Below are 24,199 nucleotides of genomic sequence, written 5' to 3'. Positions count from 1 at the left end.
GCAGCTAGCGGCGTGAGGGGCGGGGCCGGGAGCGTGAGGGGCGGGGCCAGGGCAGATAGCGGGTTGGGTCACCCCTTACCAAGCGCGAAGGTAAGGGAAACCTGTGAAACACAGCTCTCCCCCGAAGCAGCCTTTCCCACCCCAACCAACAGACAAGAGGAAAAAAAGAAAAACTGTTTATTATGGTCAACAACACAAATGTAAACTGGTACTAGTCCACTCCCGGACTGGATGTCTACAACACACCAGGGTTGTGCAAATTTCCATCTTCCTTCCATCCGAGGCCTCTGCCTTGGGAGGATCCGCTGACGATTGATGTTTAGGAAGCAAATCTCCCTGACTGGGCTAAGATGGGGATGATCTTTAGGTCAGTAGGGAGACCTGTGTGGTTCATGAAGCCTTGGCTTTTCGGCGTTGAGTCCCCCAAAGGAGGATGGAGATGGATAAAGTGGTGGATCCCAGAATACCAAAGAACATGAACAATGGGAAGGAGCCCTGTGAATAACAGACCAAAAACACTTCATACAGGGTTACACCAAGGGCTTACAACCTAACATCCAGTAATTTCCTAGCATATCTGTGCCCTCAGCCAGGGCAGTTTTCTTCTAGCTTCCTTCTCTAGGTGATTTGCATCAGCTGCTGATCTTCTTTTAAAGAGGTACTTGATTTATGGGTATCTCAATTAGGAGGCCTAATTCCTTACCTGGCGCATACACTTGTAGCCATGGAAGCCATCAGCACAAACACACTGCAAGAGACCTGGACCATCAGGTACACAAGATCCATTCTCAGGACATATTTCTGAGAGCCAGAGAAAAACAGAGAACATCACTGGATTTCATTAGGTTTATTTCCCATATATCTCCTACAGCTTAGATTCTCTCAACTATTTCTAGGTCAAAGGTAGAGTGGAAAGAAGACTACAGATAATCAGAACACTGTCATGATAACAAAATAATTTTAAGACCTTTCTTTCCAAGGGGTTAAGACTTCCGAGCTATGACAAACCTAGAGAGCATATTAAAGCTATGACAAATGTAAACAGCATATTAAAAAGCAGAGACATTTCTTTGCCGACAAAGGTCTGTCTAGTCAAAGCTATGGTTTTTCCAGTAGTCATTCATGTATGGATCTAAGAATTGGACCATAAAGAAAGCTGAATGCCAAAGAATTGATGCTTTTGAACTGTGGTGTTGGAGAAGACTCTTGAGAGTCCCCTGGACTGCAAGGAGACCCAACTAGTCCATCCTAAAGGAGATCAGTCCTGGGTGTTCATTGGAAGGACTGATGTTGAAGCTGAAGCTCCAATACTTTGGAAACCTGATGCAAAGAACTGATTCATTGGAAAACAGCCTGATGCTGGGCAAGACTGAAGGCAGGAGAAGAAGGGGATGACAGAGGATGAGATGGTTGGATGGCATCACCGACTCAATGGACATAAGTTTGAGCAAGCTCCGGAAATTGGTGATAGACAGGGAAGCCTGGCATAGTGCAGTCCATGGAGTCGCAAAGAGTGGGACATGACTGAGCGCCCAGACTGAACTGAACACTTCGGAAACCTGAGCAAAAGGCACTTTACCGTCCTTCTGATCTAAAGTAGAGAATACAGGGAGGAGAGGTAGTTTCCAGAGGGGTGCAGGTGAGACAGCATACCTGGGTCCTCAGTGCTGTTGCAAATATTCCTTTGTCCTTCGCAGCTTTGGTTGTTTATATAAAAAGTGATAGTATCCCAGGCATTAATACCTCCAGGACAGTTGACATCTTGTGGCAGTATCCTGAACACAACACAGGCAGTCATAATATGCAGACCAAACTCAGACCAATATGCTGAGTTCATAGCACTGCCTCTCTTTGGTTCTCTCCCCGACCCCACACTCTTACTCACAGAGTCTGGAGCTGAGTAAAGCCATGGAAGGTGTTGACCAAGTCACCCTGGAGGGGGTTTGCCTGCAGGTCTCTGCAAAGCACACACTGTTAGCACTGTGCTCTAGGAAAACACTTGACTTCCATTCACACATCTTTCTGGATGGTAATCCAGTTCTTCTGAGTTGTCCAAATGTAGACAATTTTCAAACATCTTTTTAGCAGTCCATCCTCAAAGACTTTCCCATCAACCCTACTCCAAGGTCACCTTTTGGGAAGGAGGATAACTAACAACTTACATGATGATAGCAGTATGTGCTTGAGGAAAGTTTGGACCAGGGTCCTTCAGAGAGCAGTTCTGGAGATCCAGCCTGAGGAAATAAGGTAATTAGTGAAACTGTGTATCTTTCCCCTTCACCCAGGGTAAGCTATTACAATCCCCTTTACAGCTAATATTCATTGAACACACCTATGTCAGGGCCACAAACTAGGCACTCTGGTAGATGGTTTCATTCTGCATTGTCCAATTAAGTAACCACTAACACATGTAGCTACTTAAATTTTAAAAATTCTGTCCCTCATTTGCACTAGTCACATTTCTTCAATATCTATTGCTATTTCTTTACTTAATGGAATAGTGCCTTAATATTTACTTAATGACTACTAACTGCAAATATTACTTAATGTCTACTAACTGCAAAAATTGGGAGAATTAAAAATAACATTCAGTATCTTAGCTTGCAAGTTGTTTACAATGCACTAGGAGAAGGCAATGGCACCCCACTCCAGTATTCTTGCCTCGAAAATCCCATGGACAGAGGAGCCTGGTAGGCTGCAGTCCATGAGGTTGCTAAGAGTTGGACACGACTGAGCGACTTGACTTTCACTTTTCACTTTCATGCCTTGGAGAAGGAAATGGCAACCCACTCCAGTGTTCTTGCCTGGAGAATCCCAGGGACGAGGGAGCCTGTTGGGCTGCCGTCTATGGGGTCGCACAGAGTCGGACATGACTGAAGCGACTTAGCAGCAGCAGGGGAACAAGACCATCACCCAAAATAAAAAATATATAAACATTAAATTGCAATGTGAACAGTATATAAAATTAACTTGAATGCTATGGACACTAAGGATTAGAGGAAGTGAAAAATTAAAAGATATTACTCTGGCATTTAGTAGTACAGATTATTCACAAAAGATGTTGGAATTAAAGGACAGATAGGTCCTAATTTGATGGAGGAAGGCAAGTTTAGGTAAAGAGAGAGGCTTGAACAGAGAAACAAAGGTGGCCTGCTTTTGGAGGTAGAAGGCTGAAGCCAGACTCTCCTGGAGGGTTTGAGTGGACAACTAATTGAAAGTAATGTTGGAAAGGTAGGTTGGGCCAGTCTGTGATAGTTCCTGGTTTGTACTTTATCCTAGGGCCACAGACAATTATAAGTTTAATTTTAAAGCCAGAGAGCAATAATGGAAAGAAACTGGTTTTCTGAAAGTTCAATATAAATAAGTAGATAGATAAGGGAATGAGGAGAATGGAAGCAAGACAAGTGACTTTCTGAAACTGAAGTGAGGGTGCTCTGAAAAAGGAAATATTTAATAGGAATCTATTATGTTTTCTCCATATATCTGGAGAAAAGTCAAAGGAAATGAAAAGAGATCTAGTTTTGGGAGACACCTGCATAATGGTTGAAGCTGTAAGAATAAGTGGATTCTCAAGAGTGTGAGGGGAAAACAATGCAGGAAGTAATCTGTATAAGGGGACAAACAGAGAAATTTGCCTCAAATATGAATTAATGAGAAGAGGAAGAAAACCATATTTCATAGTGTCCTGGAGGCCAAAGGAGTCATTTCATGGAGACACTACAGTAAATAAGCCAGAGAGTTGATAATAAACAAAAGAAATAAGGTTTAAAAATGCTCAAAATTATGACTTTTATGTTTTTCAACCAGGAAGAACCACAGGGTTGTTTAAAGTGTTAGTCACTCAGTATGTGTCCCACGCTTTTCAACCCCATAGACTGTAGCCCGCCAGGCTCCTCTGTCCATGGGATTCTTCAGGCAAGAATACTGGAGTGAGTTGCCATTTCCCTCTCCGAGTGATCTTCCCAACCCAGGAATCGAACCCAGGTCTCCAGAACTGTAGGCAGATTCTTCACTTAGCCAAAAACAGATTTAGAAGTCTGAGATTCATGGTTTAGATGCCTCAAAAATATGTATGAATATTTATCCCCAAAACCAATCAGGCAAGCCTTGAAGAATCCGGCTTGGGAACTCTTTTCCAGTACCCAGGGAGGTCTTCTCCTCCCTCACCCCAGGATGGTGCCTTCCCCATTTAGGCAGCAGCGGGCTCGCAGCGTTAGCTCTGGTGTCCGCTTACAATAAAGAGCCACTTCTGACAAATCTTGCACACTCCCAGGACACTGGGTGCATATCTGCAGAAGAGAGAAAACTATTAGAACTTCAGAAAGAAAAGCCAAGGGGAAACAAAAAACAAAAACAGAGGCTCAAACGTTAACTGCCAGTATACGCTCCAGAATTCCTCTAACACGGGACTTTTATGTCAGATTTACAGAAGACATATTTCTTCCTCTGGAACCAGGCGCCAAAACAGCGCACCGGAGAATTTCTGTACCAGATCTTGTCCAGGAAGGATCTCATCTCTGAGAATTACTATTCGAACACGTTTATAATTATAATGCCCTCTCCAACGACTTTTCAACCTGCCAGCCCCATGTGACCGGGTGTAAAAGGACTGCAGGTACACAAAGAACTCATCAAGCATTACAGAAAGTACAGTCCTACCAACGCACGCTATCCAGCGGCATTAGAACGCAGCAAGCTTGCAGAACGGCCGGAAGACCCATTGTGGAAAGAACTCATAGTTATTCGAATACTAAGGTGCGAGGAGGTCAAATTTCAAACGTCTTTGGACGTCAGGAGGGCGAAAGCGCTGGGAGGCGACAGCGGCGTGGAGTACTCGGGAGTGGGAGCCGGCTGGGTGACGGCTAGGGAGGCCCCAGGGACGAAATCGAGGCTGCGGCAGGCAGGGGAGAGGGGAGAGCCCAGTGCCGGCGAGCAATTCTTTTTCAACCCAACCTTTAATCTGCTTCAGTACCTCGGGTAGCGCCAAACCCCTTCCCACGCTCAGAACGAAGAGCAGGGCTGCAGCCCAGAGAACCAAGCTCAAAGAACTGCCGAGCCCGCAAGGGGCCATTTTCCGCTCCTTCCGACCTTCTCCACTGATCGCGAGACTTGCGCGGGCGGCCCCGCCTCCCACCGTGTCACGCCCCTGTGCGGGGCGTGGCCTGGCCCGCCCGGCTAGTCAGGTGGGCCGGTCGGTGCCAGGAGGGCTGGGGGTTGCCGCTAGTCGTGGAGGTCAGCGCATTTTTTTGGTTGTTGTTGGGCTTCCCAGTCCTAGTTCGGGGGACTGACCACATCCTTTTCACCCCTTAAGCGAAGGCCTCCCTGCCACCGCTTTCTCAGCGACGCGTTCCACGCGCCCGGACGTCGGGGTAGCGTCTCTGAAGCTACTCGGGTTTAATCCATCTGCCCTCAGTAAACATGGCGGCGCGGGGACGGGCAGGGGGCGGGACTCCGCTGTCACCAGGCCTGGCGTGGCTGGGCCGGCTCTCCCGTGGAGGCCGGACCCACGTGTGGAGATCGGGCAGGTGGGCCGGTCGAGGGGGGGGCGTGAGGGGGTGGGTCGGAGCACACAGGCTGTGGAGAGTGGCGTTGGGCGGGGAGGGACGGGGAGGAGCGGAAAGATGAGGGGCGGGATGGGCCGGCTTCTAGCCTGGAGTCCGGGGAAGGTGAGCGTGCAGGCGGCGAGGTGGTAGTGATTGTGCCACCGCGCGTGTGGAGGGAAGGAGAGAAGTCAGGAAATAAAGAGGGTAAGGGTGATGGGGGAGCAAAGGACGAAGGACAAATTCTGTCGGTAGGAGACGATCCTGGGGACGCTCGGGGCACCCTGTCCCTTTCAGTTCAGTCGTGAAACCACGCGGTGTCCTGTGCTCTGGCGAGGAAGTGAAAGCGGGTTAGATGCTCCCCTAACTCCTCATCCCCTTTGTCTTCCCAGAAAAGGAGCGATGCAGATCTCGGGAAGAACTACAAGACCTTCTTAGTCTTGGCTGAGCCCTGGAGGTAAGGGGAGACGAGGGCTATCCCGTGGTGGCACGAGGCCCCGACCGAAGGGCGCCGAGGTAGCCCCGTGCGGAAGGACTGAGTGTGGGCTTTGGTTAGGGCCAGCAAAAACTCATCAAAGCTAATCAAAGCTCATCTTCTAGCCTGGCTCCCCTTCTACCTACCCCCAGGTGTCTGCAATCTCCTAAAAGCATTTACCTTCAGAGGGCTGGCACATTTACTAAGGCATTAGTTACTTACTAGCGTTTTAATGAGGACCTCTAGAGCCTTTCAGACCTTGTGGGATTCTAGGCACAAGGACAGATTTTGAAGGCATCTTTTGGGGAAGGTTGCTCCCGCGGTGGCCCCTTTGCCTTTTGTAGGAGTCAGAGCAATTCATTTTGCTACCAAAGTGAGAGTGTGATTAGGGTGGTTAGGAATGATTCTCTTTCTTGTTTGTGTATATCAGTTTTAAAAGAGCCCCCTACAGCCTGCTATTTGGTGCCCTGTGTGTGAGAGTTTTAGTGAAACAGCCTTTCTGTTACTTTTGGCACCTCTCAGAGAGAGGTGAGTTTTTTAAAGGTTAGAAGGTCCCTGTCCTGCTCTTAGAACCGTGTCTGGTGAAGTTTTTGTTACTGGGTCAGGTTTTTCCTGTCTTGCCCCGCTCTTCAGCCATCCAGGAGTGTTCTCTGCATCTCGTGCAAATAGAATTCTCAGGAAGCCCTGCCAGTTTACCCCAGCAGCAGAGGGTCTCCATTTCTGTACATCTTGTTTTCCATTCTATACTTTGACCTTCCTTCCTTTCTGCAACTACCTGCCTAGCCATATCATTAACCCTTTACGTCTATACATTGTTATTTGTACACAGCAGACATATTTCCTCTTATTCTCTGGTAGTTCCTGTCACCTCTATCATAGCAATGAAAAACTTGCCAGAGAGGAGTGAGAAAACTTGAGATGTTGCAATGTAGCAAAGGCCCAGGGCATCTTTAGTTTAAACCTGAGTGGCCTGTTGGGAATATTGTTCTGGGGACTCACATTTGTGACTGAGTAGAACATGTGATTCAAGAGTTGCCAACTTATTTTCACCTCCTCTTTGGCCCCAGGAGGTTCAGGGTTCAGGTTTGGTCTGCATGAAGCCATATCTTGCCAGGCAGACAGCATATGTCCAGGAACACAGGGTAGGAGAGCCGGAAGACAGCAAGGCTGATCTTTCTCCTAGTGGGCAAGAACGGAAGACATGATTTATGTTAATCTGTCTCTAGATTGGTTGAAACCTAAACTTTGTTCCAGGAATGATTGACAATAGTTAACACTCTGCTCCAGCCCTGGTTCAGGGAGTAGGGAGGGAGGGACTTCTGGTGAATTACCTGTCACACCCACTGACAATCCTGTTATTTCTCTGTTGTTTATGATGCTGTCTAACCCTAGAGAACTAAAGAGTGTTCATATAAAGTGTATAACCTGAAAGACATGGTGTTTTGAAAGGTATAGATATTATTTATCATTGCTAATACTTATAAAGTACATAGCACAGTGCTGTGTTTTCCAACAGGTCTATAAAAAATGTTAATGGTCATCATGTTAGGCTTTCTAAATTCACGGGCCTCGGTGTGTCTTGGTAAGTGAGGGGGTTATGCTAGTGATCTAAGATTCCTTTAAGTTTTGGCATACTGTGATCTGGTCCTTGTTCTGAGGATAATGGTATTTAATATCTTCTCTAAGGGTTAGTATTCATTGTGCAGGAGTTAGAACAGCAACTTTCCCGTCTCTCAGCAACTCTTTTGCAATTCCTCCTGGCATGCAGTGCCAAGTGGGACTTGCAGCAAAACCCTAATCCATCTAAGAATGCCGTTGAATGTGAGCTCCTTGCTCTCCACTCTGGAGTCTCTAGGGCTGAGCTGGAGTTTGGGGGCTGTAGAGTAATAGGGCCATTTGGACCACAGTGATTGGTTCCCTGAAGGGGCTGGAACAAATAGCTGCTGAGCTTTACCCTTAGCTTTTCTCACCTCTGTTCCTTAGAGACCAGGCCCTCAGCCTCCGTTCAGCTCCAGACACGCAGCTTCTCCAGGCAGCCTTGCTTCACAGCAGGGATTGCTCCTCAAGGTAGGTGTCTGCTCCAGTGGGATAGCACCACTTCCCCTGACTGTTTCTCTTGCCCACCCCTGCCCCAACTCCCTGGCTAGCTAGCTTCTCTCTGAAGTGCCCCTGAAATTGTAACTCTGAACCCCTGGTTCCAGCATGTTGGCCTCTCACTTTTGAACCCAACCTCTCTCCCTGGATCTGCTACTGACTGCCGTGTTACAGGTAGAGGAGCTGAGAGGTGGTTGGCAGGGCTTTAAATAAGTTGGGGAGAACAGAGTGGTTGGCCTGGAGATGCCTGAAAGGGAATTTGAGGCTGCCGTGGTCTTCCTGGTGATCAGTGCTGAGAAGGCGTGCTGTTTGGAAGGTGGCACTGGGGATCATGGAAGGTGGGGCCTGAGGCTGGGAGTATAGAGGAGGCCATGGTTTCCTTAGTCTCTTCTTTCCTGAAGTTTCTTCCCTGCTGGGTGGAGGTGCCAGGCTGGATTCTGCTGGCTTAGTACATTGTAGTGACTGGGTCTGTGCCTTCAGGCAGGGGAGGGTGGGGCAGGGAATTCTGGGAAGAAACTAGAGGGTGGGCTAGAAAGTTTCACAGTTGTGTATACCCAGAAAGGTCTTGGCCAAATAGTTACCTCCTGGCTATCTCAATCTGCTGCTTCCTCCCTCTCCTCCCCACTCTGCCCTACTAAATACATATATCAGTGCCTCCAGACCTTTCTGGTTGCCCTGGGGCCTGGCTGGGCAAATGTGATGGGTGTGGAATGCACAAGCCCAAGGGTGGGTTGCCATGAAGGCAGGGGAGGCCTGCCTGAGAGCCAGTTTCTTTGTAGCTCACCCCGGACAACGTCACTTGGTGGTGGAGGAGAACTGTGAGACGGTGGCTGGAAGTCAGGTCGTAGCCACTTGCCTGTCACTGCCCGGCTGAGTGGCAGCCCAGAGTCCAGGAAGAGCAAGTGGCCGCAGGTCACAGACTCAGAGAGAATATGAGTGTGGGGGTGAGCCCCGCCACACCCCTCCCTCCAGCCTCAGACACCAACATAGTCACGTCCACCTTCAGCCTGGTGGACTATGTGGTCTTTGTCCTGCTGCTGGTTCTCTCCCTTGCCATCGGGCTCTACCATGCCTATCGTGGCTGGGGCCGACATAGCATCGGCCAGTTGCTGTTGGCAGACCGCAAAATGGGCTGCCTTCCTGTGGCGCTGTCCTTGCTGGCCACCTTCCAGTCAGCTGTGGCCATCCTGGGTGTGCCGTCCGAGATCTACCGATTCGGGACCCAGTATTGGTTCCTGGGCTGCTGCTATTTCCTAGGATTGCTGATCCCAGCACATGTCTTCATCCCCATCTTCTACCGCCTGCATATCACCAGTGCCTATGAGGTAGGTAGGGAGGAGCACAGAGGACCCTCAGGGGCAGGGGTAGAGAGAAGGAACCAGGCACACAGGGATCTGGGCTCCTCAACTCTGTCTGCCTGATGAGAGGGGCAGGGAATAAATACATCGTGTGTCTAGAAGTTAGTTCACTGCGGTGAGGTTGGGCAGGGTAGGAGTTCGGGGAGAAGACTGCTGTGCTGATGGGGGCCCAGAGTGGATATGAGCTGGCTATTTCCTCTGTTCCTGGACTTCCTGAAGGAAGTTGTGTGTGATTTGTTGGGGATGGGGTGGGGAGAAATGCGTTTTTTGTTTTTTTTTTTTAATCTACTCCTACCTAGTACCTGGAGCTCCGGTTCAATAAAGCTGTGCGTGTTTGTGGAACTGTGACCTTCATCTTTCAGATGGTAAGTGGAATGAGGATAGAAGTTGAGCCTGGTGCAGGGTAGGGGGACATGGATTCGGGCTCCCTGGAGCCTTCCCTGCTCTCAGACTAGCAAGACTGAAATTCCTACTCACCCCCAGAGGCATCTTGTCCCTTCCAGTTCTGGCACATATAACCATGGTGGTAGCAAACCAAACTTTGGGAGGAGGGGGAGGGGGAGCCTAGGTGAAGGGAGGCCTCTGGGATATTGGAGCTGAAGGCTGTCTTGTCTTCTCTCTCTGCCCCCCCTCATCGGCTCCTCCCCTCATATTCTCTTTCCACACCCGACAGGTGATCTATATGGGGGTCGTCCTCTATGCTCCATCCTTGGCGCTCAATGCAGGTGAGGAGTCACAGTCCCTGGCGCCCAGCCACTGCAGGCTAGGGAAAACCTTTGGGAGGGGCAGGTGGAGGAGAGAATGCAGAAAAGAACCTAACCTTGACCGGCGAATTATTCCACTATCTGGGCCCTTGGCTGGTCTTCACTAGAGGTGGAAAGCTAATCAAACATTACCAGGCCCCATCTGAATTGGTTAATCAACACCTTTTGGTGGAGCTTTGCAAACTTTTTTTTTTTTTCATTGTGGTAAATGATTTATTTCATCTTTAATGATCAAATGGTTCTTATCTTACCTCATTTCCCTGGTTTTTCCCTGGTTTATCCCTGGGAAACCCTCCTCTGGAGATAGGAATGTGACTTTTATCTGTTTACAGTGACTGGCTTTGATCTCTGGCTGTCAGTGCTGACCCTAGGCATTGTCTGTACCATCTACACTGCTCTGGTAAGCAGTCTTAGGGAAAAGTGGAGAGGAGGGAGGTGGGGGGAAAGAGGAAAGGGTGGGACAAGATAAGTAGGTGGGTAGTAGATAAGAATACTGGTGAGGGGCATGACTTTTTAGGGTGTTGTGAAAAGGGATGGGATTATGTTGGGGGATGGGATGTGATGGTAGGGAATGGGATGGGAAGGATGTCAACAGCTGTCCACCGCTGGCGGCTGGCTGCTGCCCTCGCTGGTGGTGTGGCTCTGTGGACATCTGTGGCAGGGGTGCTGTCTTCTCCCTGCAGGGTGGACTGAAGGCAGTCATCTGGACAGATGTCTTCCAGACACTGGTCATGTTCCTAGGGCAGCTGGCGGTTATCATTGTGGGGTCGGCCAAGGTGGGCGGTTTGGGGCACGTGTGGGAAGTGGCTTCCCAGCGTGGCCTTATCTCTGGAATTGAGTAAGTAAACCCCTTCCCTGGCTGGGATCTGTCATGCCTGGGAGCTGAGCCCCTCTTAGAGCCTGCACCTAGGGCGGTAGTAAGCAGAGGGGAAGCTGTGGGGTTTGAGGTGCAGCCTTGAGGCCAATGGGAGGCTGGGCCTGCAGGGGTGGAGGACAAGCTCAGTGTTGCCCTGGGTGGTCAGGTGTCAGGATGTTTCTAGTACCTGGGATGAGGCTGTGGGTTGGCAGAATGGAACCACTCCCTCCCCACCCAGCCTGAGTCCACCTTGGCCCCGGCAGCCATCTCTCTGCCCCGCCCCCTGTCGGAGGAGGGCAGGGAAGGCTGAGTCTGGGGCCACAGTGGCACGTTGGTGTCTATGGCAGGCTGGATCCGGACCCGTTTGTGCGGCACACGTTCTGGACGCTGGCCTTCGGGGGTGTCTTCATGATGCTCTCCTTGTATGGAGTGAACCAGGCGCAGGTGCAGCGCTACCTCAGTTCCCGCACGGAGAAGGCTGCAGTGCTGTGAGGGCAGGACCGGGAAGAGGGGGCGCTCGGGATGGGGGAGAGAGCAGGCCCCGGTTCTGCGGGGGCAGTTGCGGTGGGGCAGGATGCCAGGGCACACCCACACCCACTGGGCAGGACGTGGGCCTGCCTTCTGGGGCGTGGGGACATGCCTGCTAACACCCTCTGCCTGCTTGGCACTGGCCTCTCTTGCAGCTCCTGCTACGCCGTCTTCCCCTGCCAGCAGGTGGCGCTCGGCATGGGCTGCCTCATTGGCCTGGTCATGTTTACCTACTACCAGGAGTATCCTATGAGCACCCAGCAGAGTCAGGCAGCCCCTGACCAGGTGAGATGGCTTCCCTGCTCCCTGCCTGGACCCCCCAAAGGGAGTGTCTGGTGGCTGCAGAGAGGACCCCCACCTGGGGTGGGCACCGCATGTGAAGTCCTCTGGGATTCTGCAGCTGATCATAGGGCCCGGCCCACGGGAGCGGGGACCTCCCTTTACTGGCTCACTCCTCCGCACCACCTGCCCTGTGGGGAGCTGTCACACAGCTGATCTCTTCTGTCCCTCCTCACAGCCTCACCTGGTAGAGGAGAAAAGGTGACCCATTGGGGTGGGCAGCATGCTCAAGTCACACCACTGGCCGGGGGAGAGCTAGGGCACGGGCTGCTGCGCCCTTCTTTCTGCAGAGCCCGCTTTCTCTCCACTTACTAGGGGTCGCCTTCAGTGCCTGGCCCCCTTCCTAAGGCACCCAGTCCCCACAGACCGGTCGGTGCATGCGGGTGGCATGTGGAGGGGAAGGGCAGCGCTCCCCTGGGAAGGGCTTCTCTGGGGAGAGCTGTACTCTTCTGCCCCACCTGCAGTTCGTCTTGTACTTTGTGATGGATCTCCTGAGAGGCCTGCCAGGGCTGCCTGGGCTCTTCGTCGCTTGCCTCTTCAGTGGCTCCCTCAGGTACTTTGACCTTTCCCCTCAGGCTTGACACAGCTGGCCCCTCTGAGTACAAGGTGATGGGTGGATGGGAGGTCCCTCTGAGCCTCTTGTTGTACCCGATTGTGAACAAGGGACAGCTCCTCTGTATGGGTAGGCATGTCCTCTCCTAGGCAGGACCCCTGTTTGGTGAAGGAGTCTTCTATACCAGGAATTGATTTACTTGAACCAAACCTGAACCCCACTCAGAAGAGGCCAGATGTCCCTGCCTCCCAGGCCTCTTCCTCGGTTCCAGCTGTCAGAGTAGTGTTTGGGTTACACACGTCCTCTCCTGCCTGCAGGGCATTCGTCCCTCAACAGGGTCCCTTGTTAGGTTTGTGCCTCTGGACCTGACTCTTTCTTCCTTCTGTCAGCACCATATCCTCTGCTTTTAATTCACTGGCAACTGTTACAATGGAAGACTTGATTCGACCCTGGTTTCCTCATTTCTCGGAAGTCCAGGCCACCATGCTTTCCAGAATCATCGGTGGGATTATACTTCCTTATCTTTTCAGCCATGTACTTTCTAAGGTACCCCCTAAGCACTGTCGGCTGTCTGCTTTGAAGTGCACTTGCCCAGTGAAGCACTGACCTTGCTTATGTGCCAGGGAACTTCCTGGGGAGCAGTCTTGGTCATCTAGAAGTGAGGACAGGGTGGGAGGGACCTGGAGCTGGGTCCTGAGGTAATATGCTCCCTTCCCAGGGACAGAGAGGTAGTAGTTTGACCAGGGAAGGAGCTTTGCTCTGCTTTCCCTGCTTATTGTGTTAACTCACATCTGCTTATTTCTCCCCTTCTTTTTTCTCAGCCTTTGGTTATGGGCTACTTTGTCTGGGAATGGCCTATATTTCCTCGCAGATGGGACCTGTGCTGCAGGTAATAACTCTGGAGAGAACGGAATTGTTGGAGAAAAGGAGCAGATTGAAATCCGAAAGGGAAGAAGACCGCTATTGTGAAAGGAATTGACACAGAGGGCAGGTTTCAGAAGTTCCCCTTTGACCGGCTATGCCTGTAGGTCTGAATAGACTCTCTGGTAGCCAAAAGCCCCAGGGTTGTTGTTGGCTCAGAGAAGTCTAAAGGTCAGCCTCTGGAGAACCCCAGGCATATTCCCATAACCATTTCTGCCCTCTAGGATCCTGCTTCTAGTGGTTCCAGGGAGAAGAGACTGACAGACCTGACTGGTGGGGCTCTGAGGCAGTGGTGGTGGCTCTGGGACATTGCTGAGGCTGGGGTCTCTGAGCTGTGTGTTCTTTTCGTTTTCTCACCCTGTCCTCTGCAGGCAGCCATCAGCATCTTTGGTATGGTTGGGGGGCCGCTGCTTGGACTCTTCTGCCTTGGGATGTTCTTTCCTTGTGCAAATCCTCCTGTGAGTGACCCACATGCCTCCAGGGTCATGTGTGGGGGTGGACCTGGGGAATGGCTTGGCAGGGCTCTCACCAGGAGTGCTGGGAACTGGTGTAAAGCTTCGGTGGGGCTGGCCTTGTGACAAGAGAGTGTCGTGTCCCTGGGCAGGGTGCCGTCGTGGGCCTGTTGGCTGGACTGATTATGGCCTTCTGGATTGGCATTGGGAGCATCGTGACCAGCATGGGCTCTGGCAGAGCACCCTCTCCCCCTAACGGGTCCAGCTTCTCCCTGTCCAGCAATCTGACTGCTGTCACCATGGCCACACTCATGCCCTCGACTGCCGCCTCCAAGTGAGTCAGAGCTCACTCTCTTTCTCCTTGGGGAAAGCAGCTCATTCTTGAGGGGTTTTCCAGGGCCCTTGCTAAGGGATGGGCCACTAGAAGCCTGAGGGGTAGGGAATGTTGGATGTTGGCTCCCTGGACTCTGGGACCTGTCAGGGGTGGGGATGGGGAGCCAGGTGCCTGAGGGTCAGTTGCTCCTTCAATGAGTTGCTAATTAATTGTTCTCACCTCCTGCTCTTCCCAGGCCCACGGGGCTACAGCGGCTCTATTCCCTGTCGTATTTATGGTACAGCGCTCACAACTCCACCACTGTGATTGTGGTGGGCCTGGCTGTCAGTCTGCTCAGTGGTGAGAGGGCGTGGGATGGGGGCGCAAAGAAATGAGGACTGCCTGAGGGAGGGCACTCAGGGGCCTGGGGTCTGAGCTCAGGGGCTCCTGGATGTCTGGAATAGTCAGGCTCCTTGGTGGAGCTCTAGGAGGTGGGCAGGGGCTGGGGGCTCAGAGCAGTGAGAGTGGATGGCGCTGGGAAGTGCCCTGGTTATACACTAGGAGCCTCAGGAGCACTTTGTCTTCAGGGGGCATGCGGGGCCGGACTGTGGACCCTCGGACCATTTACCCAGTGTTGCCGAAACTCCTCTCCCTCCTGCCCCTGTCCTGTCAGAAGCGACTTCCCTGCAGAGCCCGCAGCCAGGTAGCTCCTCTGTTGTCAGATCACCCCTCCCCTCCCTCTCAGACTACTGTGGGGCCTTCTGGTTTCTGTCCCCCACCTTTTCTTTCTCCCCCAGCCCCCATCCTCTGATGATCTGCCTGAGCCTGGACCATCCGGCAGCAGCTGCCAGCTCCTTCCCACAGGGAAGCGGGGGCTTGGTGGGCAGAAGGGTCTTGGCCCCGAGAGGCCACAGCTGCTGGCCTGTCCTCTCCCTCCTCCCACCCTCGTGCTCACCCCAGGCCTGCTCCTCCCCTTCTCCCCACTGCCCCTCACTGGTCCCCTTTCTAGCCGGGATCACAGCAGGGTCACCCTTCCTGCAAGAGGAAAGGGAGGTTCCTTCACCTCCGCTTCGTCTCACGTTCACCCAGCTGCTCCCTTTGCCCGCATTCCCAGGACCTCTCCTTAGAAGCCGGTATGTTTCCAGAGAAGATGAGCAATGGGATGCTGAGGGGCAGCAGAGACCAGGTGGCCATGGCCGTGACTGAGGAAGGCCCCGCCCAGCCGGGGATCAGCCCCACCTTCATCCTCCAGGAGACCTCACTGTGATCCTGGGATCACAGACTTGGGACCCAGACCCAGAGGCCCCCTGCGGTACAGGGATGAATTCCCTGTGTTCTGCAGGAGGATCACAGACTGAGTGATCTCAGCCACACCAAAGGACCTTGTTCTTGGGAGTTTGTGCTACAGTAGAAGCTGTCATGTCACAGGAGGTGTGAGAGTAGGACAAGGTTTTTCCTTGTTCTTTGCCCATTTGTTCTCTAGAGAACCAGACTTGCAGGGGGTACAATTCTGCCAGAAAAGGGGATAGAGGTAAATCTCCTGGCAAAAGGATAATGGCTTCTGATTCAGCATCGCCAGGCTTCTTTGAAGTGAATAGAAATAGCTGTTCTGGGCCCACTCTGGCAAGATTGATGTGGACCTGCCTTGGCCAGCTCTTGTGTCCCTTGCAGTCCCATTGGAGCACAGGTCCTGTCAGCCACACAGGGCCCCGTGACACTACTTTCAGGTTGTCTGTGCTACCCAGACATTCTGATCTGTCTACCTCCATTCTTGAGAGGGAGGTTTTGGTGTCCCTGAGAGGCCTCTCGGAACACACAGGTACATTCATCTCCTTTGTGTACAGTAGGGACGCTTTTCAGCTCTCTGACCCACCCCCTACCTTTGCAGTGGGCACTTGGGGATGGGGTGGATGTTGATCCGAGAACCAGGGCATGACCAGGTCCACTGTGGAGTGCGCCGTCCATCTAACTCCTGAGCCATGCCACCCCCGTGTCATTTGGTCATTCATGCTCCTGTTTCCTTTTGGAGTTTCTTACCTACCTATCTTTGTTCCTAAGGAATAAAAACTGCCACTGGGCTAGAATCTGGGTTCCTGTACTGTCTGCACCTGCTCTGGTCCACCATAGTCCTGTCCCTGGCGAGGGTGAAGAGCCCCTCCCATGCACAGGTCTTCCCCTGCTGAGGAGAAACCTGCAGGGACCAAGGGTGGCTTGGTGAGGTTTCTGATCTCTGGCTGGTATGCATGTCTACAGTGGTAATGTGTTCATGGGGTTGAACGTGCACTTTCCTCTGCTGCTTCTCTTCCCCATGTGGCTCAGTCTGTTCCCTGTCCTGCCCACTTGTCCGTGACCAGAACAATCTGCTGCTCTGAGGATTTCCACTTTGGGGGCAGGAGGAAGAAGGTTGCTGTTTAGCATTTACATTTAAGGTGGACTTTTATGGTCTTGTGAAGAACACTCTGCTCATGCCCACCCACACTTGGTCTCTGTCTCTGCTTGGCCCCCTCCAGCTGCCCAGAGCACAAGCTCTTCAGGCCCCTCTTGACAGCCCCTCACCTTGGTGCTGAGGGCCACAGCTCAGCCTGTTTCCCTACCCCACCAAGCTGCTAGGGTTCTAGCCCTAGCCAGGCTCTCATTCATTCCTTTTTTAAAAAAAAATTTTTTAAATTATGAAAGTATGATAACACATTTACAGGAGACTTGGAAAATACAGAACAAGGTTGCATATAGTTCCAATATATATTACAATTATTTTAAGTAGATAAAAGACTTCTAGTTGGAGTTTCATCATTTATTCAACATATTTATCCATCACCTGCTTCATGCAAGGGCCTCACCTTGGCTGCCATCTCACAGCTAAAGAATGACTGTGCCACCCAGGGACCCTGCACCAGGTCCCTCCACTGGCATTTCAGAGTGGCCCCTTTTTGTCTCAGATTCCTGTATTTTAAAACTATTTACATAGAAAAGGGGGGCTGCTACAAGACTCAGAACTTTCACAAGTTATATTAAAAGGGAATAATAAAGAGATTCATTCTCCGTATAAGTAATTCAAACTCTATAACAACACAGTGCATTCTCTCTGGGAGATGGTGATGGACAGGGAGGCCTGGTGTGCTGCGATTCATGGGGTCTCAAAGAGTCGGACATGACTGACTGATCTGATAGCAACACAGATGTTCCTTCGCCTCTAATGCAGTAACTTCATGCAGAAAAGTAGCATTTAATGATTGGGGGTGGAGTCTAATGGACTGATCTGGATTCAAATACTGGTTCATCCATCCACCTAACCTTAAGCTTCAGTTCCTTTATCTATTAGGTGTGCATTTCACAAAGATTCAGATTGACGCATCCTTAAATGCCAGTTATTGTAATTGTAGTTTTTGAAGCACTTTTCATGACTACCTGATTTTATACTTTGGGAGAGAAGTACACACCATGTCCTCTGCATTTTCATGTATCAGGTAACTGGAGTGCTTGTCTAGTGATTGGCTGAAGCAGGGCTAGAACCCAGGTCTGTGACTCAGTGGCCTACCGAAGTCACATCTCTTGTCCTAGAAGCTGTGTCCTTTGGGATAGGGTGCACACGCAAGTGATAGGGTCTGTCCTGACACAGCAGTCTGGAGAACAATGATGTATTAAGTGGGGTGCTACTGTACCATCATTCTAGAGCCTTCCTAGGTCACTGGCCTTCAAACCTTGCTTGAGACCCACAGTAAAGTGTTTCACAGTATGACCCAGTACACTCATACATTGTATTGTGTTACTAAAACATTTCATGAAAAAGGGTCTCGATACAGTTACTATTCCTGGAGCTCCCCTTTTCCCTTTGCTCTCATGCCAGTGATTTCAGCCCTCATGCCATGTAGAGCAGAGCAAGTTACGCATTCATGCTGGAGGCTGTCATGGATGTCAGAGCTCAAGTGAGAGGAGGGAGGCCATGCATAGAACTGGCCCAGCTTGGATGTGAGACTGAACAGAATGAGGAGGTATCCACACAGGGCTGTAGCCTGCTGTGGTGTGTTAGGGCCCTGCTGGGTGAGAAGTGTCCATTGGGGTCGGAAGCCTGATGTAGGGTTGGAGAATATGAAAGGCATCCTCAGAGGCAAGAAGACATGTGGGCTGTCAAAGGGAGTGAGTGAGGTGGGAGCTCATAAAGGGGACAGCTTGATTCGGGGCAGGGAGGGGTGTCAGCATGAGGAGAGCATCCACCAGGTAGGTGGCTTGGTATGGCTTATCAAATCCTCTGGGTGTGTGTGTGTCTTACGTGGAGAATCAACTCACAGAATGAAAAGGGCATCTACGAATCCACTGTGTTTGTGTCTTGTGTGGAGAATCGACTCACACAGAATCAAGAGGGCATCTACACGTGTGACCAGCTCAACCTGGGCTGTTAGAGCCTGAGTGCTGTGAGAAGGGCATCTACAACAGGGGGAAGACTCTGCTATCGGGGGAGCCCAAGTAGGGTGAGGAGGCCACCTGCCGCGGAGGCAGCCAGGGCGGGGGGGTTGGCTTGAGTGGGGAGGTGAAGACGTGCACATAGGGGCCCGCCCAGTGCAGTCTCACAGCCTGAGCAGGATGAGGAAGGCATAATATGTGTGTGAGAACTGTTGGGGCTGCGACAATCAACAGCATGAGCCACGTTTCTCACTGTTGGAGAAGAGTGTTTCGTGGAACGGGAGAACGCAAGAAGGAACTCTGGTGAATTGGAACAGGAGGTATTGGCATGTGTTCCTGGTTTTCAATAGATCTACATAAACACAGAAATAAATAGATATGAGGACTTCTGTGGTGACCCAGTGGCCAAGGCACGAAGCTCCCAATGCAGGGGGCCCAGGTTTGATCCTTGGTCAGGGAACTAGATCCCACATGCCACAACTAAAGAGTTCGCATGCCACAATGAAGATCAGCAATCCCGCATGCCACAACTAAGATTTGACACAGCCAAATAATATTAAAGAAGGAGAAAGAAACAGATGGATGTAGATGTGTCTTCTGAGAGGGTTTGGGGGGCAGTAGTAGCATGGAAGCAATAAGAGCTTTGTGCCTAGACCTTGGATTCTAAATAACATTCTCAACGACATTGTCAATGACAACAGCAACAAAAAACCCCAAGGCTTCTTGGAGAAATCAATTCTAGGGCTGGGACATCGTGTACCAGAAAGCAAAGAATGTATCGAGGAAAGATCATATCAAAAGGACACAGAAGCTAGCTTGAAGGAACTCCAACCAGCCAAATCTGGAACATTCTGAGCATTAATATAATGGATGATAAGCTATTAAATGAAAAAAGGAAATCATGAGTTCTTACTGATAAAAGTAAGTCAGAGTTTAGATAGGGTATGGAATCTTTATATAGTTTCAAATACTTACCTCTGCACAAAATACTTATTAATTACAAGGGTAAAAGAACTGTAGTGGAGCTGCCTGGCAGACACCATCTTAAGTAATCAAAATCAACATCTCCTGTAAGGGATAAATCAGTCATACATCACCTGACAAGATGCAAAGGGAAGAACACATAATCACTTCTGTGATTCTCTTGTCAGAGATGTATAACCTGAATCTAATCACATGAAAATATCAGACAAAACAAAATTGAGAGAGATCCCATAAAATAACTGGCTTGTAATTATTGGGACCATAGCTGAAAATTAAATAGGATCTGAGTATTAGATGAAAGTAACATTAACTTCTTGACTTTGATGCTTCTATTGTGGTTATGTAGGGTCATGTTCTTGTTAGTAGGAAATATACAAACATAGGAAATGCATACAAATGTAGGAAATGTATATTTCCTACTAAATGTATTGTGATCCACTGAAAACACTGTAGTGCTAGGTTTCATTCCCAGCTTTCAGACACATAATGTGTTTCTCTCCCACTTTCCACCACCACTCCATAATTCCTCTGGAGGATTCTGAGGCCTCTATGGATTTTCTATTTTCCTAAAGGGATCGTGTAGTGTGAGAAGCAAAAGACCTATGAACCTCCAGTCCCAGCAGCCAGCCTTGGCTCCTCTGCATCTGACAGCAGAAAGCAGAGCTGGTGTGGAGGGCTGGTAGTGGCAGCCAGTGGCAGTGAGAAGCGGGAAAGAAACAGATTCCGTGTCTGAAAGCTGGGAATGAAACCTAGCACTTCAGTGTTTTACATGTTTACATGACCCTACATAACCACAACAGAAGCACCAAAGTCAGAACAGGGTCTTCAGTCCATGTGACCATTTTTGCCAGAGAAATATCCATTCATCTACCAATGTATCTCAAAGTCATTTGGCAGAGATTCTAGCTCCCAAGCAATAAACTGGTTTTATCATCTGAAAAACAATTTTACCAACCTAGAATTTTACACTTAATCAAAATATAATCCAAATGTAAAGATACTTTTGGATATACAAGGAAACACAAAGTCGACAGATGTCAACTGTTAGAACGATGACGTAACTGACCAATAACATTTATTGTTATGTCTAAATAAGCAGGGATTACTTTGCAAACAATCAGTATAATGTGGAACTAAACTCCAAGAGCTAAGATTTTCTTTTCTCTTTTTCAGAGAACCGGATGTAGACTCACATTGGATAATAGAAAAATTACAGTATGAGGTAAACATTTAAAAATAGCTGCAAAGAGATCCAACCAGTCCATCCTAAAGGAGATCAGTCCTGGGTGTTCATTGGTAGGACTGATGTTGAAGCTGAAACTCCAATACTTTGGCCACCTGATGCGAAGAGCTGACTCATTTGAAAAGACCCTGATTCTGGAAAAGATCGAGGGCAGGAGGAGAAGGGGATGACAGAGGATGAGATGGTTGGATGGCATCACTGATTCAATGGACATGGGTTTGGGTGGACTCCGGGAGTTGGGATGGACAGGGAGGCCTGGCAAGCTGTGGTTCATGGGGTTGCAAAGAATCAGACATGACTGATCGACTGAACTGAATAGAATAGTAGAAATATATCACTCCCATACCATTAAAGAAAAAAATCAAATGGAGCAATGACAAAGAAAAAACAACCCTGAGTAATCAAGTGGAGTAAGAGCATGTGTGTTGTCGGGGGGAGGGGAGTGGGGAGGGTGGATTTTCTAAATAAAAATGCTGAATATTATGGTAAAAATAAGTCCAAGCATATCACTCAATATTTATGAACATATAAAAGTAAAACGTAAAAGTCACAGACTTCTAGATTTGGCAATAATAAAAGAAATCCAGCTATTTGCTATTATAAAAGATACACTTAAAAGGAAACAGAATGAAATAATTGAAAGTAAAGATGTGGGAAAAAATTGGCCGTGCAAATGATAAAAGCAGAAGTAGTAGCGGTAATATCAGACATCAATAGAATTTAATAAAACATCGATAGCACGTCAATAGAATCAATGCAGAAAGCATTCAAACTGACCCAAAATTATATTTCATATTGTTTAAAACTTTCATATTGTTTAAAACAAAGAGCATTACTGAATTTATGCAAATTTATGATGATAAGGCTGGTTAAATATCTGGACCAATGTTCCTTTGAAAGTGATGATAATACTGAATAAAATGTTTTTTAAAAATTCCTAAAATCATCATACAGCTATTAATAGTAAGCGTAAGATTTTATCGGGCTGGAGTCAAGTGAGGGCAGGAATCCGGAGAGCTGGGCAGAACCCTGAGATTGCTTTTGTCCCCAGTGGTATTTGCAGATTTGGGTGAATTTGAGCATTGGTTTTGACATCTTCAGCTTTGACAGACATCTAGCTCAGGGGATGTCCAGCATGTGGGGGCTATAAGGATACATTCCCTCTCTAAAACTGGGGTGAAAAAGAGTGATACCCCCAAGGCCCAGGAATGCAAGAAAAACTGCTTTAGAGCCAAGCAGAGTGGTGAAAAAAAAACTCTGTAAAATCATATATCAACTCTTGTGGATTTGCAGTTCAGTTTCAAACTGCTCAACAAGTCAAATATTGGGACTTTGAAAAGAATGATAAAACTCACTAAGTCTGGCAAATATCAAGACAACTGAGAAGGTACAAATAATTTCAGAAATATAAAAAGGTACTACATATTACAGACATTGTAGCATTATTAATAAAACAACAGAAGCTATTATGAACAACTTTAGGCCAATAAAGGTGAAACTTTAAATAAAATGGACAAATAACCAGAAATATATCACTTACCACAGACTCAGGAGACAATAAAATATCTAAATAGCCCTATTCCCATTAAAGAAATAGAAACAGAAGTAATAAAAGCATCTAATTGTGAGAAAAATCCAGGAATCACACTGCTTCGCTGTGGAGTTTTGCTAATCTTTCAAGGAATAAATAATTCTAAATTTACATAAAGGATTCCAGGATGTAGAAGGAGAGGGAAACCTCCTGAATGCATTTTTATTTACCAGCAACAAGCATTTAAAGTATGAGATTTTTGCATATGTATGGCTGAGCCCCTTTCCTGTTCACCTGAAACTATCACAACATTGCTTGTTAATTGGCTATACCCCAATATAAAATTAAAGCTTTAAAAAAATAGATTGCAAATCCCCCAAAACAGTATGAGATTTAAAATGTGTCTTTTATAATAACATCAATCTGATACAAAACTCTATAGAGACAACATAAGAAAGGAAAAGTATAGGTCACTACTACTCACACATAGATGTAAAATCATAAAATATTAATTAATTGAACTCAGCTGTGTATATAAAAAAGATAATGTATCATTACCAATTGAATTTAATCTCTGGGTCAGGAAGATCCCCTGGAGAAGATCCCCTGGAGAAAGGATTGGCAACCCATCTAGTATTCTTGCCTGGAAAATCCCATGGACAGAGAAGCCTGGCAGGCTAGGGTCCAAGGGGTCACAAACAGTAGGACATGACTGAGCAACTAACACTTTTCACTTTATCATTAACAGATTAAAGCAAAAATCTCACAAGATACAGGAAAGGTGTTTATAAGGTCAACCTTCATATAGGAGAAAATTTAGTACTCGAAGGACTTCCCCAACCTGATTAAGGGGCTTTCCTGGTGGCGCAGAGGTTAAAGCGTCTGCTTGCAATGTGGGAGACCTGGGTTCAATCCCTGGGTCGGGAAGATCCCCTGGAGAAGGAAATGGCAACCCACTCCAGTATTCTTGCCTGGAGAATCCCATGGATGGAGGAGCTTGGTGGGCTACAGTCCACGGGTCACAAAGAGTCGGACATGACTGAGCGACTTCACTTTCACTTTCTTTCATGGAAAAAAAAAGTGGGGGTTGGGAGGCTTCCCTGGTAGCTCAGATGGTAAAGAATCTGCCTGCATTGTGGGAGACCTGGGTTCGATCCCTGGGTTGAGAAGATCCCCTGGAGGAGGGCATGGCAACCCACTCCACTATTCTTGCCTGGAGAACTCCCATGGACAGAGGAGCCTGTGGGCTACAGTCCATGGGGTCACAAAGAGTTGAAGATGACTGAGCGACACAGCACATGAAAAAAAATACTACAACAAAATGTTAAAAAGGATAATCAAAGTTAAAGATAAAATAATTCAATTCATTCTTTTAACTATAATCATTTTTTTAAGAAAAAGGGAAACAGGATAAGAAAGCTGTGGTACATATACACAATGGAATATTATTCAGCTATTAAAAAGAATGAATTTGAATCAGTTCTAATGAGGTGGATGAAACTGGAGCCTATTATATAGAGTGAAGTAAGTCAGAAAGAAAAATACCAATACAGTATATTAATGCGTATATATGGAATTTAGAAAGATGGTAACGGTGACCCTATATGCAAGAGAGCAAAAGAGACACAGATGTAAAGAACAGACTTTTGGACTCTGTGGGAGAAGGTGAGGGTGGGATGACTTGAGAGAACAGCATTGAAACATGTATATTACCATATGTGAAATAGATCGCCAGTCCAGATTTGATGCATGAGACAGGGTGCTCAGGGCTGGTGCACTGGGATGACCCTGAGGGATGGGATTGGGAGGGAGGTAGGAGGGGGGTTCAGGATGGGGGACACATGTATACC

The 24,199-nt window shown here is 48.6% G+C and overlaps 2 protein-coding genes across 9 annotated transcripts; one reads left to right on the top strand and one right to left on the bottom strand.

Moving 5' to 3' along the window:
* Positions 1–161: 161 nt before the first annotated feature.
* ATRAID (all-trans retinoic acid induced differentiation factor) lies at positions 162–5,434 on the bottom strand. Its single transcript, XM_069580289.1, has 7 exons — positions 4,973–5,434; positions 4,168–4,289; positions 2,163–2,234; positions 1,886–1,957; positions 1,654–1,775; positions 704–801; positions 162–495 (listed from the first exon to the last, which is right to left on the bottom strand). The coding sequence occupies exons 1-7, from the start codon at positions 5,069–5,071 to the stop codon at positions 391–393; spliced, it is 690 nt and encodes a 229-aa protein (XP_069436390.1). The 5' UTR covers positions 5,072–5,434; the 3' UTR covers positions 162–390.
* SLC5A6 (solute carrier family 5 member 6) lies at positions 5,126–21,761 on the top strand. 8 transcript variants are annotated; one of them, XM_069580282.1, is made up of 19 exons: positions 5,168–5,232; positions 5,312–5,525; positions 5,933–5,997; positions 7,999–8,082; positions 8,889–9,434; positions 9,767–9,832; positions 10,141–10,192; positions 10,564–10,631; positions 10,915–11,069; positions 11,435–11,575; positions 11,771–11,900; positions 12,419–12,507; positions 12,897–13,009; positions 13,329–13,396; positions 13,800–13,886; positions 14,033–14,214; positions 14,450–14,553; positions 14,781–14,896; positions 15,308–16,277. In XM_069580282.1, the coding sequence occupies exons 5-19, from the start codon at positions 9,042–9,044 to the stop codon at positions 15,458–15,460; spliced, it is 1,917 nt and encodes a 638-aa protein (XP_069436383.1). In that variant the 5' UTR covers positions 5,168–5,232; positions 5,312–5,525; positions 5,933–5,997; positions 7,999–8,082; positions 8,889–9,041; the 3' UTR covers positions 15,461–16,277. The 8 variants fall into 8 exon arrangements, with proteins under 8 accessions (XP_069436384.1, XP_069436383.1, XP_069436386.1 ...); XM_069580285.1 differs by having other exon boundaries at positions 5,196–5,232; positions 5,312–5,369; XM_069580283.1 differs by lacking the exon at positions 5,312–5,525 and having other exon boundaries at positions 5,126–5,232.
* Positions 21,762–24,199: the final 2,438 nt, after the last annotated feature.

This window comes from Ovis canadensis, chromosome 3, assembly GCF_042477335.2.
Source record: "Ovis canadensis isolate MfBH-ARS-UI-01 breed Bighorn chromosome 3, ARS-UI_OviCan_v2, whole genome shotgun sequence".
In the NCBI taxonomy this organism is placed as follows: domain Eukaryota; kingdom Metazoa; phylum Chordata; class Mammalia; order Artiodactyla; family Bovidae; genus Ovis; species Ovis canadensis.
Note: the sequence above shows the minus strand (reverse complement) of the source record. Positions and strands in the feature narration are given on the sequence as shown.

Bases quoted from the DNA above. Each gene is read 5' to 3' on its own strand.
- ATRAID (XM_069580289.1), bottom strand. From the start codon at position 5,071: ATGGCCCCTTGCGGGCTCGGCAGTTCTTTGAGCTTGGTTCTCTGGGCT. The intron at 2,235-4,167 runs GTGAGGGAGGAG...TTATTTCCTCAG, and splicing joins GGGGAAGGCACCATCCTGGG to GCTGGATCTCCAGAACTGCT. The intron at 1,776-1,885 runs GTGAGTAAGAGT...TGTTGTGTTCAG, and splicing joins TTTACTCAGCTCCAGACTCT to GATACTGCCACAAGATGTCA.
- SLC5A6 (XM_069580283.1), top strand. From the start codon at position 9,042: ATGAGTGTGGGGGTGAGCCCCGCCACACCCCTCCCTCCAGCCTCAGAC. The intron at 9,435-9,766 runs GTAGGTAGGGAG...ACTCCTACCTAG, and splicing joins ATATCACCAGTGCCTATGAG to TACCTGGAGCTCCGGTTCAA. The intron at 10,632-10,914 runs GTAAGCAGTCTT...TTCTCCCTGCAG, and splicing joins GTACCATCTACACTGCTCTG to GGTGGACTGAAGGCAGTCAT.